This window comes from Vanessa tameamea, chromosome 5 (genome assembly GCF_037043105.1).
Source record: "Vanessa tameamea isolate UH-Manoa-2023 chromosome 5, ilVanTame1 primary haplotype, whole genome shotgun sequence".
Lineage (NCBI taxonomy): Eukaryota > Metazoa > Arthropoda > Insecta > Lepidoptera > Nymphalidae > Vanessa > Vanessa tameamea.
In genome coordinates this window covers 6124422-6143706 of record NC_087313.1, presented here as the reverse complement: position 1 = coordinate 6143706, position 19285 = coordinate 6124422, and the positions used below count along the sequence as shown (strand labels likewise).

The 19285-nt window shown below is 31.0% G+C and overlaps 3 protein-coding genes across 8 annotated transcripts in view; 1 reads left to right on the top strand and 2 right to left on the bottom strand.

Moving 5' to 3' along the window:
• The window catches only part of LOC113392652 (probable serine incorporator), a 62535-nt gene extending 56296 nt beyond the window's left edge, over positions 1 to 6239 (top strand). Inside the window, exons 3-13 of one of the 6 annotated variants that reach the window (XM_026629185.2) lie at positions 929 to 1093; positions 1266 to 1354; positions 1709 to 1804; positions 2350 to 2528; positions 2607 to 2722; positions 2810 to 3028; positions 3255 to 3278; positions 4016 to 4151; positions 4344 to 4370; positions 5135 to 5279; positions 5709 to 6239. In XM_026629185.2, coding sequence (XP_026484970.1) covers positions 929 to 1093; positions 1266 to 1354; positions 1709 to 1804; positions 2350 to 2528; positions 2607 to 2722; positions 2810 to 3028; positions 3255 to 3278; positions 4016 to 4151; positions 4344 to 4370; positions 5135 to 5279; positions 5709 to 5841 — 1329 coding nt within the window. In that variant the 3' untranslated portion in view covers positions 5842 to 6239. Of the gene's footprint in view, positions 1 to 928; positions 1094 to 1265; positions 1355 to 1708; positions 1805 to 2349; positions 2529 to 2606; positions 2723 to 2809; positions 3029 to 3254; positions 3279 to 4015; positions 4152 to 4343; positions 4371 to 5119; positions 5280 to 5708 lie in introns of all 6 variants that reach the window. The other 5 variants (XM_026629187.2, XM_026629188.2, XM_026629186.2 and 2 more) reach the window with 5 other exon arrangements.
• Positions 6198 to 8109, bottom strand: LOC113392659 (O-glucosyltransferase rumi homolog). The gene is made up of 6 exons (XM_026629197.2): positions 7871 to 8109; positions 7614 to 7798; positions 7297 to 7485; positions 7086 to 7216; positions 6842 to 6989; positions 6198 to 6659 (listed from the first exon to the last, which is right to left on the bottom strand). The coding sequence occupies exons 1-6, from the start codon at positions 7992 to 7994 to the stop codon at positions 6240 to 6242; spliced, it is 1197 nt and encodes a 398-aa protein (XP_026484982.2). The 5' UTR covers positions 7995 to 8109; the 3' UTR covers positions 6198 to 6239.
• Positions 8110 to 11508: 3399 nt separating this feature from the next.
• Positions 11509 to 17954, bottom strand: LOC113392658 (isocitrate dehydrogenase [NADP] cytoplasmic-like). Its single transcript, XM_026629196.2, has 9 exons — positions 17717 to 17954; positions 16987 to 17102; positions 14046 to 14190; positions 13444 to 13643; positions 13071 to 13205; positions 12884 to 12987; positions 12659 to 12809; positions 12294 to 12527; positions 11509 to 12102 (listed from the first exon to the last, which is right to left on the bottom strand). Exons 1-9 carry the CDS (start codon positions 17784 to 17786, stop codon positions 11950 to 11952), a joined length of 1308 nt encoding a protein of 435 aa, XP_026484981.1. The 5' UTR covers positions 17787 to 17954; the 3' UTR covers positions 11509 to 11949.
• Between the last annotated feature and the right edge of the window lie 1331 nt (positions 17955 to 19285).

Here is a 19285-nt window from a genome sequence, read left to right as displayed (position 1 = left end):
ATATTTCTTTGTCAATTAAAAGATTATTTTTCGAGAACTACACGGTTGGAAGGTTTCTAATTTCCTCAAGGAATTTACGTAACAATATAAATAATCAATATAATTACCTCTTTCAACTTTTCTTTCTTCAAAAAATCGAGTTTATAAATCATAACAAGCTATGACCTTAATATCTATTAATATTGACGTGTTTTGATGAAATATCTTTCCACACAGCTATGTAATAAGGCTAAATAATACAAACAACTACAAATTAAGTATAAGCAATATTTTACTTGCTGCTGAAAATTCTATATTATGCAAAAAATATATAAAAAATTTGCAAATATAAAAAAATGTGCAAAAGATAGTGATTTAGAATAAATATGTTTAAGTTTTAAATTATTAATTTAATTTTAAAACACATGTAACTTCTGTGTGCTTGTTAATGAAATACTTTAGGAGTATCATTTATAAATAGTTTAGTGAAAATATATATATTAAAAAAACTACTCAAGGTAAGGTAGTAGAGTACAATGGTTTACTGATATTAGATTGTTATTTACACCTGTATTACAAGGCTCAATGATTCAGCCAAGTTATATTGTACCCAGAATATGTTGTAGATAATTTTTATCTTTAATCTTGGCAAATATGTATTACTATACAAAAGACAATTTTATTTGATACTCTTATAACAATCAACAAATGACAGGATTATAATATAATTGCAAAAAATATAAATTTTCCATTGTTCTTCAGTGTATTATTCTCGAAAAGGGCATTGAACATTTCTTACTACATCAGTTAATTATATCAAAATGAGACCCACATCACATCACATCATCAGCCCATATTTGTCCACTGATGGACATAGGCCTCTCCAAATGCACACCACTGTGGTCTTTAACAAAAAAAATGTCCTTAAAAATAAATTATTCATTTCCAGATGGCATGCTGCTGTACCAGTGCTGCATGCTCTCTGTGCTGCTCAGCATGCCCATCATGTGCCAATTCCACTTCTACACGCCTTATGTACACTCTCATGCTGCTATTAGTAATGGTGGCAGCTTGTGTAACACTTGCACCGGGGTTACATGAACAAATGAAAAAGGTATGTTACTGTTAAGTGTAAGATAACCATTCTTTCCTCTTTTAAATTAATAAAGATTATTATCAAATAAAATAATATTAACAATATTAGAATTCAATTATAATGAAATAGCTATAAATATGAATTAATGGGAAAGTTATGTATATATTATTATGATTTTGTATAATTTCAGGTACCATTTTGTGAAAATTCAACTGGAATAGTTCCGGGGAATTTTAAAGTTGATTGTGATCAAGCTGTTGGCTACTTAGCAGTATACAGGTATATGGTACATTATTATTGATTTTCGTTTACATTAATATCTAAAAATAAATTAGATACATAGTTATAAATTTTCTGTATCTGATATTTGTTATAACATGTTTACTTGTATATATATGAATACGACTGGTTCACTTTTACTACACTGAATTTAATATAATATTTATTTTTAATAATAGTATACTGTACACTAGTAAAATGTAGGACAATTTTTTGTTAGAATCAAAACAAACCTAACTATATCATATTTAATATATTTTTCAAATTGATTTTGGATAATCAATACAAGAGAGTTATCTGCTTATTTACATAATATTGTAATGAACTTGTAAATAACGAAACATTTTCTTTCAGGATCTGTTTTGCAGCATGTCTCTTTTTCGTTCTAATGGCATTGATAATGATTGGAGTGAAATCATCGAAGGATCCCAGAGCTGGTATACAGAATGGGTAATTTTGTCAAATATACTATGCTAATTTGATTATGTTACTTATTTAAATTGTTAGTTATATATACCAAGAATAACACAATTGTACATAAAACTCATGTAAAGTTAGTAGAGTAACAGCTTTTAAATATGATACTGATATATAAAAGTCTTCCTCAAAAGGAACGTTTTAAACATTTTCAATAATAGTGATCTAGTGTTAACAGTAAATACACACTGTTGAATATCATCCATCATAAACATGCTTGTATTGTTTGTTGATGTTTCATTCACCACCTAGCTTGCAATGAACTCTTAAAGTTTAAACCTTTAAAGTGTTTAAATGGAAACACATGAAACTCAGTGGTACTTGTCTAGAATTACCTGATCTCTGATTAAGTTCTACATGACATTAACAATGGACCAAAAAACACTTGATAATATTTTATTTAGTCAGTAAAAATATTAAGTATTGTACTACTCAACATAATATATTAATATTGTAATTTATATATGTATATATATAAATTGTATAATATATTAATATTGTAATACTAATGTTTTAAGGTTTTGGGGAATCAAATACTTGGTTGTTATTGGAGGTATCATCGGTGCTTTCTTTATACCTGAAGGACAGTTTGCCTCGACTTGGATGGTGTTCGGTATGATAGGAGGATTCTGTTTCATTATCATCCAACTAATATTGATTATAGACTTTGCCCACTCTTGGGCTGAAAAATGGGTTTGTAAGTATATGTTTTACTATTATTATGTTCAGATCTTTATTGAGTATCGCCATATTTATTTATTTTCAATTTTTGTAGCTAACTATGAAGAGTCGCAATCCCGTGGCTGGTACTCGGCATTGTTGTTGGCCATGTTATCATGTTATGCCCTCACACTTACTGGCATAGTTCTTCTCTACGTTTATTATACTAAGGTGAGAAGCAAATATTTATATATAATTGATGATTAAGAGTAATATTTTTTATTTAATGTTCTAATGGAGAGTTATTTTATATTTTAGCCAGATGGATGTGATCTTTCTAAATTCTTCATCTCTTTCAACCTCATTCTGGTGGTTATTGCAAGTGCTATATCTATCTTGCCTTCAGTGCAAGAACATCAACCGCGCTCCGGTCTTTTGCAATCTGCAGTAGTTTCTCTTTACGTGATGTACCTGACCTGGTCAGCGCTCTCTAACTCCGCTGGTGAATGTAATGCCAGCATTTCTGCCACAAACGAGGTATGCTATATATTAAAATGTTTATAAGAAATTGAAATATAAAAAATAAATCAATCATAAATCTATCAATGCTTTGAGTAAAATATATAATGTATTTGTATAAGAAGTCTTAAATATATTACTAAATCCTTTGTATATTATATACTATTTATTTTTCACACCTTTGAATAGATAACAATATTTTATTAGAATGTATTTTATATTAAATTTATTAACGCATAACCAGGATACTAAGGAAGATATTTATTGGGTACGTATATATAGTGACGCCATCATTAAATCCTGCTTGAAATCATTTACATTTGCTTATCCGAATATAGAACACTTTTTACATGAAATTCTCACGTTTGTACTCTAATTACTTTTTATAATTATTTTATAAGTGTGCATAGTTTATTAATCGAAATATAAAAAGTGTATAGCATCAATGTTTTTATTAAAACGGTACACGATACATCGCAAACTTAATTTGTTTAATTATATTTTCAATCAATTGCATGAAGTTTTGCAAGTAGTTGCTTGTGATAATTCTCGATTTTATAAACCTATTTTTTAACGCATATTCGACGAGTACATACTATTCGACGTAATTCGATGAGCGCATAGCTTGTTTCATTTATATTGAATTTAATATTATTGAAGAGTTTTTAATCATCTATCGAGCTCCACTTGTTATTTGTGCATATAACTTTAAATATAGTTCATATAGATATAAACAAGGTTTATAAAATAAGGTTTATTTTTTGTTTCGATCTAAGATAAATAGTGAATCTATTAAAATCATCATTTCTAATAAAGGGGATTGTCCACTGTATACCTTAATATAAATAAAATATCAATTGGTTACTTATTAATTTTATTTGTTTTTTATGGAAAAAGATCTCACTGTATTTTATAGACTTCATTTAATTTATTCATATTTTTAAGTTTTATTAAATTGAATATATTATATTCAATTTAATATCTATAAAATTTATTATTCCACAGTCATCCTTCGACAAGCAATCTATCATCGGTCTTGTTATATGGGTATGCAGCGTTCTGTACTCATGTGTGAGAACTGCTTCTTCTTCTTCGAAGATTACTATGTCCGAACATATCCTTGCAAAGGAAGGCGCTGGAGGTAATTATAAATCAATACAAATTAATATAATTGAAACGTTAAAATACATCACAGTAGTAAAATTATTTGATAAAAACCTTTTTGTTTTGCTGATTATAAAAAGCATGAAGTATATATATTATTTAAATTCAATTTAAAATACTAACTCATGATACACTCCCTGGGAACATAACGCGGTGCAACGCGACGCAGGCCAAGGAGGGCTCATTGCTAACGAAGGTAATGTTATTAAGACCCCCCTAGATAGAATAGTATTGGTATTGGTGGAATGATGACTGTTTAGCTTAGTAATACTTCCATACAATTGCTAAGTCAATAGAAAATTGCTATTTTAATATTACTATGCCTTGCTTCATCATCCTGTTGTTATTCAAGGTTGCTACGAACTTTTAAAACTCTTTGAATTCAATGAAATCCGAGAAAGTAATGTTAAACCTAAAGTTATTATAATCTTATTGTTTGTGGCAACTCTGAATAGAAATTTTGGAATACATTAGACAAACATTATTGTTAAGCCTTTACATAAATATGACAGTAATAAAAAATACAGACGAAGGAGATTCTCCTCCTTATTTTGTGCGTAAGCAATACTTGATGTCTGAGAAGATACTCTGTAATAAGAAGCGTCAGCATAAATCAAAATCATTCATTTACTTATAAAGCTTAATATACCCGCTAACCCTTAACTCGAAAGAAACTCGTTCGATTAATATCCGTCTTATACTAACCATAGTCAAAAATCTTGATAGTAAGATTTAACATTAAAAAATGTACAGTTTGATGTTATACACTGCATATCCACTAACTGATGAGAAGTTATAATGATCTCGTTACTATTCATCCTTTATTTAAACTAAAATAATGTTAATTTGATGATAGAGCCCATCTCTAGTAGCGGAAGCTTGTCAGTATAGTTTGCTTGTCAAAGAAAGCTAATAGTTGCATGTCGGTACGCTCACTGAGCGCAGGTTATGATTCCATAGAAGGCGACGGCGGGGAGGCGGGGCGCGAGGAGACCAAGGTGTTCGACAACGAGGCGGACGACGTGGCCTACTCCTGGACGTTCTTCCACATCGTCTTCGCACTCGCCAGCTTGTATATCATGATGACACTGACCAATTGGTACAAGTACGTATGCATGACACCATGACAGTCTCTTGTAATATTGACATCGCAAATGATTCTATATATAATTGACTTTCAAAAAAGAAATTATTTTTTGTCATATGTGCAAAATTTAAATAGTAAATATATTTACAAATTTCAGACCAAAAAATAAGATACGATCTAGAGATGTCATTTCTCTGTTACTGCTTTCTATTAAAAATATTTAAATATTGATAGTCAACGATCCAGTTGGAATGCCTAAAATTTACATTTGATTGACTTTATCTATAAGAAAATTTGTTGGCTTATTAACATATCACTACTAGTACTATATATATTTAATAATAAATTTTGGTTTACCTGGCTGGATACCATTTAGGATGTAGTAAACATAAAAGCATTATACATATTATAAATATACAAAACAATGACTTTATTTTGTCCAACCAGTCCAAGTTCTCAGCTATCTAAGGAGAATGTGGCATCAATGTGGATCAAGATCACATCGTCGTGGCTGTGTGTTGGCCTCTACGTGTGGACCCTGGTCGCACCCGCCGTCTTTCCTGATCGCGACTTCAGTTAAGAAAATATACCATTATAATAAATTATTGAGATTCACCAAGTAGATTTAGATGTACTTTATTGCATATTATTATGGATCTCATTTTCTAACTTGAATTTATTATCTCATTATTTCCATATAATTCTCTAAAATTGTATTCTCTAGCCTATATCCATTATGCAAAATTATTATGGATTCTTAAGTAATATTTTTCTATAAAATTCGAATATGAGATAATACTTTAAAAATGTTAACTAACACTGGGAACTCTAAATTTCAATGTTTTGAATTATGTTCTATAGTTTAAGTACACTTATTAGTTTGTAGTAAATTTGTTTTTAATCTTTATGATAACTTTGTTTATGTAATAAAACCCATTTTATTATTAAATTTTGTTTATACCTATGAATGCAATGAAACTATATTTTTTTAAGATCATCATCCCTTGTGACACTGTACTTTAGAAGTTTTGCATAATTTTTGAGTAATCTTCTCCAGTAACATTTAACATCTTTTTCTGTGAGATTATTCCATATATGTTCAAAGCCTCTTTCAGCTATTTCTTTGGCTACAGAATCATTATTTTTAAAATAAAGTATTAATTCCATTATTTCCTCTTTATTTGCTTTTGGGCTAACTGGAACATAATGGACCCATGGTTTTAGAGATGGATAAAAAAATTCTAACCAGTCATTCCCTACATGGAAGACTAATGATTTACATAAAAATAAATGCTTCAAACGAAAACTAGCTGCAACTCCTCTGTAGTTAAATAGATATTTATATTTACAATGATTTTCAAAAGATACTTCTGAGGCTGGTGGGGCATGAAGTGTATCCTGAAATTAAGAGATAATTGAAATAATTTCAATTAAATTAAATTCTTCTTTTCCCATATCAATAAATTGTATTGCTAAATTGTGAATAAAATGTTCTTCATAATAAACAAGTATGTATAAATTAATAGTGTCAGTTCTAATGCTAGTATACATTTTTGTATTTAAAATAGGGTAGGGCTTACAGCATCAGACTTCCAAGCTTGATTTTTAGTATACTGAGCATCAACTAAATCGGGATGTGATCTTGACAATAAAATCAAACTATCTCGTTCTTCACTAGTCCTTGATCCTCTAAAAAATACTTTTTCCTCCTTTTTCTCCCAAGGCCATCTTAAACAAAGAAAAATTCTCATTATATAGACATTAATTATTAAAATAATTTGGCCAATATAAGAAAAGAATCAAATTATGATAAATTCTTCTTACTCTTTAGCAGCTGTGGATATAGATATTCTATGCTTATCCCAACGGCCAATGCCAGTTGGATATAATTGAATAGCCGGTCCACCTTCCCAAAAACTCCAAGTTGGATACATTATATCATAATAATCTTTTGTCTACAATGAAAACAATTATAACTTATAGTAACGATAATACTGCAACAATTAATTATAAACAATGAGAGTTAATTTTTAACCTTACTGAATGAAAATACTGGTGCCTTTTTATGTCCCCAAGCTCTGTTGATTTGTGGCCAGTCTCTTGTGTTCATTGCCAATTCTATATTAGGAAGCTTAGGTGCTAATATTTTAAGATAATGTTCTATTCCTGCGCATCGAGCTGGAAAGTGACAGTCTTTAGTTCGATACAATTTCCCATTAATAATCTGAAATTAAAATAAGAAATTCTTATTTCCAACATTGAGTAAACTATTTGAATAACTACAAATATTTAAAATAATATAATCAAGAATTAATTCTTGATTATAATATATGATGATATAATAAAATATACCTGATATTTTGTGCCTTTAGCTTGCGCAATCTCGAACATCTCCTTTGTAATACCACTACTAAATGGTTCTAAATCTTTTTCTATTACATTCTTGTGACAACTACAATTTGTTCTCAAGCATGGATCATATGCTTGTAATTCGGAATTTATTATGTTACTTATTTTATAAGTCCACTTGTTGACATCTGAAAGATTATAATAAATATTTAAAAATACGCTCCTATAGACTACAAATTTAAGAAAAAAAATATTAACACCTTTGCTATATTTATTATGAGTTTCGCCGCATGTATCTTCCTTTAAACAAGTTTCAATGTTATTGTTACATCGAGCAAGTATTATAATGTTCAAAAGTAATGTAAAAATCTTAATATCAATCATTGTTTATCATTTATTTATAATGAACACATTTAATCTGTTAAAAAATATTTGAACTTGCTTAACCGAAATAATACGTTGACAAAATACAATAACTATAATAACACTTCAGTCTGAGTCTTCATCTTCAAGTTAATCACTTGGCACTTAGTCCAATGACAGAGCACAATAATGTTGCCATTTCTCAACTTTATATTAAACCCTATTCTATAACCTGATTGCGACAACATTAAATTTTGATTATTGATTTGATTATTGGCAATAATTGATATGAACTATGTAGTAGTATTGATTATTGGGTTTTCCAGATTAATAAAAAGAAAACTTTTTTTTTTATTATAAAGTTGATAGATTTATATATGTATGTAGGAATAAGATAATTAAACATTTTAAAGTTAATTTTTATGCAATCCGCAACAGTTACGATAACAGTTACGGTAACTGTCGAAAAGTGAATTACTGGTTGGGCAAGATTAAGATTACGATTTATAAAAATAAATAAACTAATATAAATTCATAATTGTAAACAAAAACTGTTCGCATTCTCAACAGCTCCAGTATCATTTATATTGAAATAGTTAATTATTCGCCTCTGCATTTTGATAGATGCTTATTTTAAACACTTATATCTCCACTTATTTTATGTCTTTTTTTATATTTTTAAATCAGCAACATGTTTCCCTGTACCGATGCAGTATTCGTTTAGACTACGTTATTGTTAAGATAATTAATATTATAAGAAGCCAAAAATATATATATTTATTTAAGATAAATATCACAAACAACAATGGATAAGTTAAAACTTATGGCCACTATATAATAGCTCAAAGATAAAATAAGGACCCGCTTCCGAGCTCGCTCCGCGAACGGCTGAGGAGAAAGCGCCAGCTGCTCCAACTCTGTGCACGGACGCGCTGTCGTAGGGTGAATCTTGACCTCAACAAACTTGCAGAGGAGGTGTCGCTCGCGCTCGTGGCTCTCGAGGACGACCGTTGGGAAGTCACCATCGATCGAGCAACCGAGCACGACATGACACTATACCACCTCTGCAAGAAACTCACTCACGATCAAGTGGAGGCATTCCTGTCAGCCCAGATTCCGCCGCTCCGGGGAGACGACTTCATCTCTCCGTCTGAGCTACGGAAGGCCGTCCTCCGCCTACCTAAGCGGAAGGCGCCAGGCCCCGACGGGATTACCAACGCTGCGCTGATGCAGCTACCCAAAAACTGCCTCGTAGCGCTCACGAGTGCATTTAACGGCATACTCCGGACCGGACACTTCCCCGAGGCATGGAAAGTGCGAAAGGTTATCGCCCTTCCCAAGCCGGGCAAAGACCGCCGACGCCCGGCCAACTACAGGCCGAACACGCTGCTCTCGCACGTTGCCAAGCTGTTTGAACGTCTGTTGCTGCGTAGACTCTCGCCTCATCAGCCCCTGCGCGAGGAGCAGTTTAGGTTTCGCAGCAACCACTCGACCGGTCGCTGCGAATGGTCGCCACCGTCAACAAGGCGGTGAACCAAGCCGTGGCGGCCTGGTCGAAGTTGCACACCCTTCTCACCTCCAGGCTTCACATGAAAACCAAACTGAGGGTCTACGGTGCCTAAGTCCGGTTGCGCCTAACGTACGCGGCCCCGCCTGGTACGCACTCTGTTCAGCGCACCAAAGGCGAAGGATCCAGATCCAACAGAACCGATGCCTGCGTATTATAGTAGGAGCTCCGAGGTACGTCAGCAATGACGTCATTCATAGAGACATCAGGACGCCCACATTTTAAAAATGTAAAACTCTATTTTAAAAATTCTCCAGTGCAAACATTTTTAGAATTGGTTCCTCGATGGTTAATCATTTGTTCTGAAGATTAGTCCCTACATACAAATAAATAAATTTGAACAACAAAGAAGAGGAACCTCTCAAAGAACTTTATTAAATTGTAAGCAGCTTGGTTACGTCATTTTAAGGCGCCGTAAAGATGCCGGATACTAGATATCGAAGCCTGATGATTATGACATAATACTGTGAAATGAAATAGTCTGGCTTTTTTCAAAATGAATCAATTGCGTCACTTTGTACGAAGCTGTGCCAACTTACTTATGACGATAAGTTTTGTTCAACTAAATAGCATATTTATTACGTTTTTTTCCGGCTCATCCTTTAGAAAGAGTGAACCAATGTAACTACAGGCACGAGATAAATAATAACTTAATTTTAAAGGTTGGTTGCGCATTGACGATTTACGGCATGGTTATTATTAATTATAGTGCCAATTTTTACGTACAGTGGTGACCACTGAACCACCATCAGATGGTCCATTTGTTAGTGGGATGTCATTAATTTTGTTTTTGCCTGACACCACATTTAAAACACCTCACATAATCTTAATAATGACGTTACTACTAACTGGGTTATTTTTGCGTTTAAGATAATTTTTTATACTTATGCATTGTTTTAGCATAAACATACGTTTAAAATACCTTTAACATTTTTGAAAGTGTTTTTAAAATTTCATCTATTAAATCCAGGTTTCCATTTTCCTAACGATGTTATAACTAAATAAACTTATTGATTACCTAGATTTGAATCCAAGATTTTGGATTGATTGAATTTTTTAATTTTAGATCTCATTCTTATATCTACTACTATATATACTCTATAGTATACTATATATACTCTATACTATATATCTCACCGTTGGAAGAAACTGTACTTATTGTTCTTAACTCAGGTTGTCCAGAAACTACTAAAACTGTAGCTTATTCCAGCATTCGTTTATTCAACTTTACTACAAACAATACCAGGTGTAAAGAATAAAAACTTAGTGTTTTATTAACAGTAATAAGTTTATAAGTCTTATTATTTATTTTATAATTAACTATTTATTTACAATATACGTAATAATTATAACAGTTATTGGGCATATTTTTATATAGTATTCTGGCTTACTGTTAAATATAAAATAACAATTATAGAAGTTATCAAAGGCAATGAGATTTCGACATTATACTATTTTTTACTAATTCGATACATACAAACTTGAATTGACATGGCATCATTGGTCAATATAATAATAAATGTGTTTAATAAGGATTTGTGAAACATGACGCTTCAAGTAAATATGATTTCTGTCGGCCGACGTTGTCTGCACCCTGGATTGGTTAATTCAAATTAATGGGACTATCGGTAAGCATAAGCGACATCGCAACTCTTTATAACGATAGATCGCATTATAACTTTATTGCACAAGTTTCAATCAAAATGCTGTATAACGAGTGTATATCGATCCTTTTTAGAAGAATATGTACTGATTTAATTATTATTTATAGATTTTCGAAGGACTACGATAACCTTGAAACGATCTATTTAATCTCCGAATTCGCTCGAATAGAAGAATTGTTTTAATTATGGATATATCGTTTATAGTTATATCGATATTCTATTATATTAGAACGTTATTGGTCATCCCTAATTATCACTATAGTTTTCAAACTGTCAATTTTAGATAGAAATAAAAGAAAACATATATATTTCATTATTTTTATTATTACAATGTAATAAATCTTTTATATAAAAAGATACAACTGAAGTGCATTCAAAACAAGTGGAATAAGCGGCGGCTTCATTTCATTGTACTGCTAAATGCATTTAAAGTTATCTATAAGTATATACAAACATTGCATCAATGTTTTTCTTTGAGCCTTGTAATGTAACAATAGCACCTGAACCCAGAGAAATAACTTATCTTCACATACTATGAAGATCATTCAAATCTATTTAAAATATTATTATATCATTTGGGATTAATTAAATTATATTCTCGTGGATTCAATATATTACAAGTTTTGTGATTTAAGTAGTAATAATACTAAATAAAATTATAAGCTCCAAGTATGAAATAATAATTAGAATAAAAAGGTTTTTACATCATATTAGCTACATGTTCGTGAACGTCTAATTCAAAGGATCACTTGGTAAGTTTACGCTCAAGTTGGTCTGCGATGGCCTGAAGGAAGTCTTCCGTGTTCAAGTACATTCCCTCCTTTGTATTGGCCATTCCGTGAATGCAAATGACTAGATCCTTGGTCATCTTACCGCTGTTTATACACTCGACACAAGCCTGTAATTATATCATTCAAGTTTATTTAGTTTACTTAAAAACAATCATAGTTGAAAGAGAAAATATTACAAAATTGGTAACATAATTTGGATAAATTTTAATTACTGGCTTGAAAAACAATGTATTCTTTCAGATTAATGTTTAAGAATATTTGATGCTTTATGTAATTACATTACATCACTTCAACTGACCTCTTCCAAAGCGTTGGCGAATTGTGCCAATTCAGGTGTTCCGTCTAGCTTGGCGCGGTGGATGAGACCCCGCGTCCAGGCGTAGATGGAAGCGACGGGGTTGGTGGAAGTGGGCTTGCCCTGCTGGTGCATGCGGTAGTGGCGCGTGACCGTGCCATGTGCGGCCTCAGACTCCACCGTGCGCCCGTCGGGACACATCAGCACGGAGGTCATCATCCCTAGTGATCCGTAACCCTAATAAAATAATGAACTAGTAGTGAACGTAAGGTTTAAGAGTCGAATTGGTATCGTGAAAATACTCGCTATAGTCAGTCTTATATTTTAATTTAAAAGCTCATCTAATGACTAATTGTGCGTCAAAGTACCTGTGCGACAATATCCGATTGAACATCGCCGTCGTAATTCTTACAAGCCCACACAAAGCCACCCGAGCTCTTGATAGCTTGCGCTACCATATCGTCGATTAGACGATGCTCGTACCAGATCTTCGCATCCTCAAATTTCTTCTTATAGTCGCTAAGAAATTCAATAAACAACCCTTATATTAAAATATCTCAAAAATTTATAAATACAATAAGATTATAAAATACCTTTCATAAATTTCTTGGAAAATATCCTTAAAACGGCCATCATATCGTTTAAGGATCGTATTTTTTGTTGATAAGTATAATGGCCATTGCTTTTGCAATGCAACCTGTAAAAAAGGATATAAGTTTAAATGCAGAGCGAATTAATATATTTTCGCAATGAAGCAATTTCATGTTATAGAAGGTGTACCTGAAAACTGGAGTGCGCAAAAGCACGGATAGATTCATCGGTATTGTACATGCCCATAGCGACGCCAGGGGATTTGTAATCATACAACAAAAATTTCTCTACAGAACCGTCTTTGGCTGTAAAGACCATCTCCACCTGTTGAAAAGAATTATAAACAAATCATTAATTATTTCTTAAAACCATTAAAATTACATTATCGGATCTACCAATCAATGTTGTATACCTAAGTTTCGCCTAGTCAAATAATAATTGTGTTTCCTTCTTTCAAATGTCAAATCACTGTAGACAGAAAGAGAGATATCTGCGTTTAACTAAAGACCAGCTAAACAAGACGTATGTTTAAGTCCGAATAAGTATAAAAATACCAAAATACCTTGCCGGGTTTGGAAATAACACAATCTTGAGCCTTGTATTGGTCCCCATGAGCATGACGCCCAATAACTATAGCTTTAGTCCATCCAGGAATGACACGGGGAATGCTCTGGCAGAGGATGGGCTCGCGGAATACGGTACCACCGAGAATATTTCTGATGGTTCCATTAGGACTTAGCCACATTTTCTTGAGTTTGAATTCTAAAAAAAGCCGTAATTTATATCATAACAACATAGTGTAAGGTCAACTAAATACAAGCTCTTTAAGGTCAAATAAAAACAAGGATATTTGTCATTAGTTCATCCATTTCGGTGGTTTGTGTGAGAGTGGAAGAAGGAGCGAGTCCTTGCCGATTCTCCTCACCGATTGCCGATTCAAAATGCATAAATTATTTAATTTAAACGATTTTGTCATCACCTTCACAAAAATTATCCCACACTCTATTTTTTTTTAAATCGCAATGCATAAACTTAATTTTACGTTTAAGGTCGACTACCTCTCCGTCAGCACATAGCTTTAAACGCTGTAGCCGGATATAAGTAATTCAAGAGGATCAGTATAAAAATATAGTAATAGTATATGTAACTGTTTTCGCAATTAACCTTCAACTCGCTGTTCGTCGGGTGTTATGGTAGCGCATTTGATACCGACATTATGTTTGAGAATGGCGTGAGCTGCATCAATGGTTACTTGGTCTTCAGTTGCATCACGGTGCGGCAGACCCAGATCGAAATAAAGACATTCTAGCTGGAATTTTATGATATTTTAATTATTCCCATCAACAATTAAACTTCAAATTGTGTTTTATTCCAAAACTATTATTGTCATATCAATATTATTAGAAAATCAATTTTAGAAGATATAAGAATGAACCATAAAGATGTTTCCGATATTTTTAGTGACAAAGGTATGACAAGGAATTCCCCAGTTTATAATCTAATCTTGTCATTTGTGAAAATTCTATAACAAAATACAAAGTCGGTACCTATAATGAAAAATAAAATATACATAAAAATATTAATCCCAAGATCAATCAATCTATGTATATGATGTTAATCAATGTGATATGCAGTTAGAATTTATTGTTTTTAATGCAGGATGTGTTTATGTTTTACTACTGAGTTACTAATTCGTTTCCGGTTCTTCTCAGCGGTTTTCAGTTTCTGGGCCGGTGATAGTTCCAGGTTATATTTATTCTATATTTGGACTCTCAAAAAACAATATACAGTTCGTATGACATATATTTATTACAAGTTGTATAAACGATGCTCTAATAAACTTATGATAAGAAAGTCACATAAAACTCGTTGATACTACATTAGTGATAATGCTTAAATACCTACTTGCCCCTTGTATGAACTATCTAAGCAAGAAACGTTAGTCTGTCCGAATTCTCAATTTTGATCGAAGCCGAAATTAATAAGTCATGGTTATGATAGTAATATTGTAATAAACTAAGTAACGTATTTTTGAAATTTTTAATAAAATTTTAAATATTTTATTTTGCATAAATTAATTAAATATATTTGTTTAAAAACAAAATACATATACATAGACTAATTTAATACTTTAGATTAGTTAAGACCGAAACTTCCCGTAGGTACCACAAATGTAACACTATAAAAAATATATTATTATTAAAGACACGTCAGTTTTTAAAAGGAATGAAAGAATCATTTTATGTGTATCAATCATTCAATTTAAAAACCAGTCCATGGGTTCGTTTTTAAAAATAAATGTCCTCTAAAGCTTGTTTTCGTTTTAACTACTTTCGTGGACCTCCTCGGACTTAAGCTTGTAAAAGATATTCGCGCATTGCAATATATGGGGATATTGACCTCAAAATATAGAAGAAACTTGAAAATAAGACTGCGGACTTCGCGTCGGGCAAAATAAAACGAACACACAAAACTAATTTATTTGTAGATAATGCCACTTAGTAGCACTAATAGAGATAATCAATTATTATTATTTATAAACCGAACACTTGAAAATGTATTTTTAACTATGAAATAAAAGTAAATAAAAAATTACAGGGGGTGGAAGAACGCGAGAGTAAGGCATAAGATAAAATTAAAACATAGTATTAGATTTCATGTAATAGATTTAAAACATAAGGTTCATACTGTTTTAATTTTTTTTACAGTAATATTCACTTTATGGGGTCTTTGAAAATAAAATGAGTTTGATTATAAATTGGAGAATGCATCGTGGTGTATTTATTTATATAAGGCAGACTTAAAACCCTGGTTACAAATAAAAATATGTATACATATATTTCAGCATTATTTAAAACATGCATGTTCTTGTATGATTTTTATAATACAAGTAGTAATATGAATGAAGATGATAGTTAATTTTATTAAAGGTGCATTTTTTTAGTTTATTTTGTGTATTCTATATAAAATTTAAAAAAATTAAGGTGTACAACCTTAATACTTTTGTTGTCAAATATTTATCTTAAAAATAATATAATGAATAACGTACTAAAAATATTGTTAGTTAATTTCGCTGATATTGTGCACTCAAAAGCATTTTTAGCTGGTTATTGCTTTACAATGTCACAATGTATTCATTAGAATAATAAACCAAAATAAATATGTAAATCCCAATATTTCTGTATTTGTTTTAAAGTATGCATATGACCCTTTTGTAGCAGTTGCAAATACATTTTTCTTCTTTAATTAAAATATTATTATATAAAAGACATTATGTGGTCATAGGATTTGTTACTGCTAAGAAAAAAATACATGAGCACATGAGTCATCTGAAGTTAGCTTTGCCCATGTGCATTGACATTGTAATGAGTATTAGACACAGCTTGCTTATAAGTGATACACTACTGGTAATGGTGCATAAAATGATAGTAACAAAACATGGAACCTAATTTTACTACTCCCCTGTACCAATAATTAAATTGGCTCACTCACCACTTTTACTAGATATGTATACAAAGTTTTTGTTGGAGCCAGAATAACAGCTCAATGGATGTGTTCTTGTTAAACATGCACTGGTTCCTATCAAAGATTTAAATATGATAGAAAATTGATGTGCTATTGTTAAAACTAGATAACACTGCCGTGCCGCAAAGTATAATCAAAGTTAACATTCAAACCAGGCTCAGTCTGCTGATTATCTCGAATTGTATATTAATATATTTAACCAATTTCCAAATTAAATTTCTAAAATAAATGTTGTTTATGTATGATATGAGAAATGACAATTAAGTCATTTTTAATGCTTGGAGGCGGATATTGCTTTTGTGATAACCTTGAAACCAAATTATAACATCTCATATTTATTATACCTACATTACAGTTTCATTATCTTTTAAACAGTACAAGTACAAGTAGATATCTACACTTTTTATGTAATCAAAGTATGTATGGTTGTCATAGTCAGTACTCAGTATTTAAACAATCCAAATGAAGAAAAGTAATTGATACTTCAATTTATTTTAATGGGCTTTAACAAGACTAGTGTATTTTATGTCTTTAACTATAAAAATTGTATCTATAGTTCAGAATTTAGAAATAATCATACCTTGACATATGGAAATATCAGCTTTTCCTTAATTTTTTCCCAAATAATACGAGTCATCTCATCTCCGTCCATTTCTACCACAGGTTTTGCTGCAACCACTCTCTTCGCAGTTGCATCTAAAAACATAACCAGCATATTAGAATTTTATTCATCACACCTTGATGATTGATATACAAATAAATATAAATAAAGTATGGTAACTTCTTACAAGCAGAAATAAATGTATAAGATCATTCTAAATTATAATATCAAATCTATATAAATGTATCACACGGGCAATTAAATAATATTAAATATTTAGCAATTAAAATAATACTTTTAAATATTTACATACTACATTTATTTTAATAAAACTTTTAATTAATGTTCAAAACTGATAAATGACTTCTATTGACAATACCTATGTACTTTAATAAAATTGTTTTCGATTGTTAAGATATTTACCACATAACTTATTAATTGAATATAGGTGAATTATTTATTTATTTTCTTAGAAATATGCTGAATATGTTAAATAAATATCTACAATAAAAGAAATTGCCGATACTTTGTAATACTCTAATTACGGCTCTAAACGCTAATAACCTTTTAGACCGCTCGTCGACCGGTTTCTTTATATTTTTTTATTCTTTTGTACAGTTGTAATGAAACACAATGATTTACTTATTAATTATATAATTTAAATTTCTACCGACATATAACATTAAAAGTTAAAATAAATATTACTTACAATTTCTCGTTGAATAAAGAGTTTGTTCGGAAACATATTTAAGCAAACGTTTAGCGTTTCTTCCAACCATCCTTAATGTTTTCTAAAAATACTAGGGAAAAAACAAAAATTTTTTGTAATCAGTCTATTTTTTGTAAATGTATTACGACGCTCACAACTTCACGTGTAAACGTGTCAGTCGCTTATAAAGTTAAACATATACCTACAGGCTCAATTTTTATCATAGCTCAGTTGACGCTGATATATTAGTCGCAGATGTGCCACATTGTCTATAGTGAATGTGAAATATACAACTTTAGAAATGGTACGAATTTGGAGGTACGATGAAATATTTCTTTTATTTATTAAATTTAAACATTTTAACTGTCACGAAACAAATTTGGCTATAATTAAGTAATCTCAACGTTATGCATTCCACAAGCATCTAACAATTTATTTAGCATAGTAAATCATAAAAATGCTATCCCAGCTTTTCATTTTTAACGTCCAATATCCGTAAGCCTAATTTTCCTAATTATCTCTATTTGACAAATATGATAACTCGTTAGATTAATTAATGATCAGCTCTTCTCATAGACGCCAATTAACGATTTGTTAATTTTGTTATACAATTGCAACGTCATTCATGGTCTCAAGCTCTAGTCAGATTTTGAGACGTTAAAGACTTCATTAGTTATATGAGACAGAATGAGGTTGTTTTTGTATTAAAAATCGTTTTCTAAAAAACTAGCGACCAGCCTCGGCTTCGCAAGGGTGCAATGCTGTCACTAAATTTACTACAGAATGTCTTACAATGTTCACAGTTTTCAGTCGTTAAACAATACAAATCGCTATGTCCCTGCGTTTTAAATCTTCGAATATATTCATTTAAATTACATGCTATAAAGGGCCATATTGATCTATATTAAATGCACTAACTATCAAATCAAATCAAATCAAAATACTCTTTATTGTACACCAGTAAACATAAAGTTGAATCACATTTAAGAAAGATGCACAAGAGGCACTATGTATTTAAGGAACTTAATTTGATAAGGATTAATGCTATATTGCTTAATTACTTCAAAAATAAGCCATTATTTCTCGTAAAAAGTAAAAGATAAAAAATAGTTATTGTGGGTTATCCCTAAGAGATAGACATATACCATCGCAGACTTTATATATTATTTTGATCTATCTCGTAGGGTTTGCAATAGAAGCGCAAAAATGTGTTCATTTACGACATCACTATGAAACCTCTAAAATTATCAGTGTTTCTCTTCTATATTGTGCATGTATTATACATATATCCCTTCTTCTTAAAACAATCTGTCTATTAAAAAAGACACATCAAAATATTGTGTTATTTTAAAGCTCTAAGCATACATAGGGACAGACAGTGGCAAGAGACATTGTTATATACTATGTAATGATGAATTCAAATATAGTTGAGTTATTAGCAAATCGCATGAAATACGTAAATTACATACATATGTAATAATACGGTTTGTATATCTTTTTACCTACTTCCATTAGAATATGCTATATACAAATCAATGTAATATGTCTCGAACACAGCGTCTGACTATT

Bases quoted from the DNA above. Each gene is read 5' to 3' on its own strand.
- LOC113392658 (XM_026629196.2), bottom strand. From the start codon at position 17,786: ATGGTTGGAAGAAACGCTAAACGTTTGCTTAAATATGTTTCCGAACAA. The intron at 14,191-16,986 runs GTATGATTATTT...ATAAAATTCCAG, and splicing joins TGATATTTCCATATGTCAAG to CTAGAATGTCTTTATTTCGA. The intron at 12,988-13,070 runs GTACACCTTCTA...CCTTTTTTACAG, and splicing joins TTGCGCACTCCAGTTTTCAG to GTTGCATTGCAAAAGCAATG.
- LOC113392659 (XM_026629197.2), bottom strand. From the start codon at position 7,994: ATGATTGATATTAAGATTTTTACATTACTTTTGAACATTATAATACTT. The intron at 7,217-7,296 runs GTTAAAAATTAA...TTTTCATTGTAG, and splicing joins CAGTATTTTCATTCAGTAAG to ACAAAAGATTATTATGATAT. The intron at 6,990-7,085 runs GTAAGAAGAATT...TCTTTGTTTAAG, and splicing joins ATATCCACAGCTGCTAAAGA to ATGGCCTTGGGAGAAAAAGG.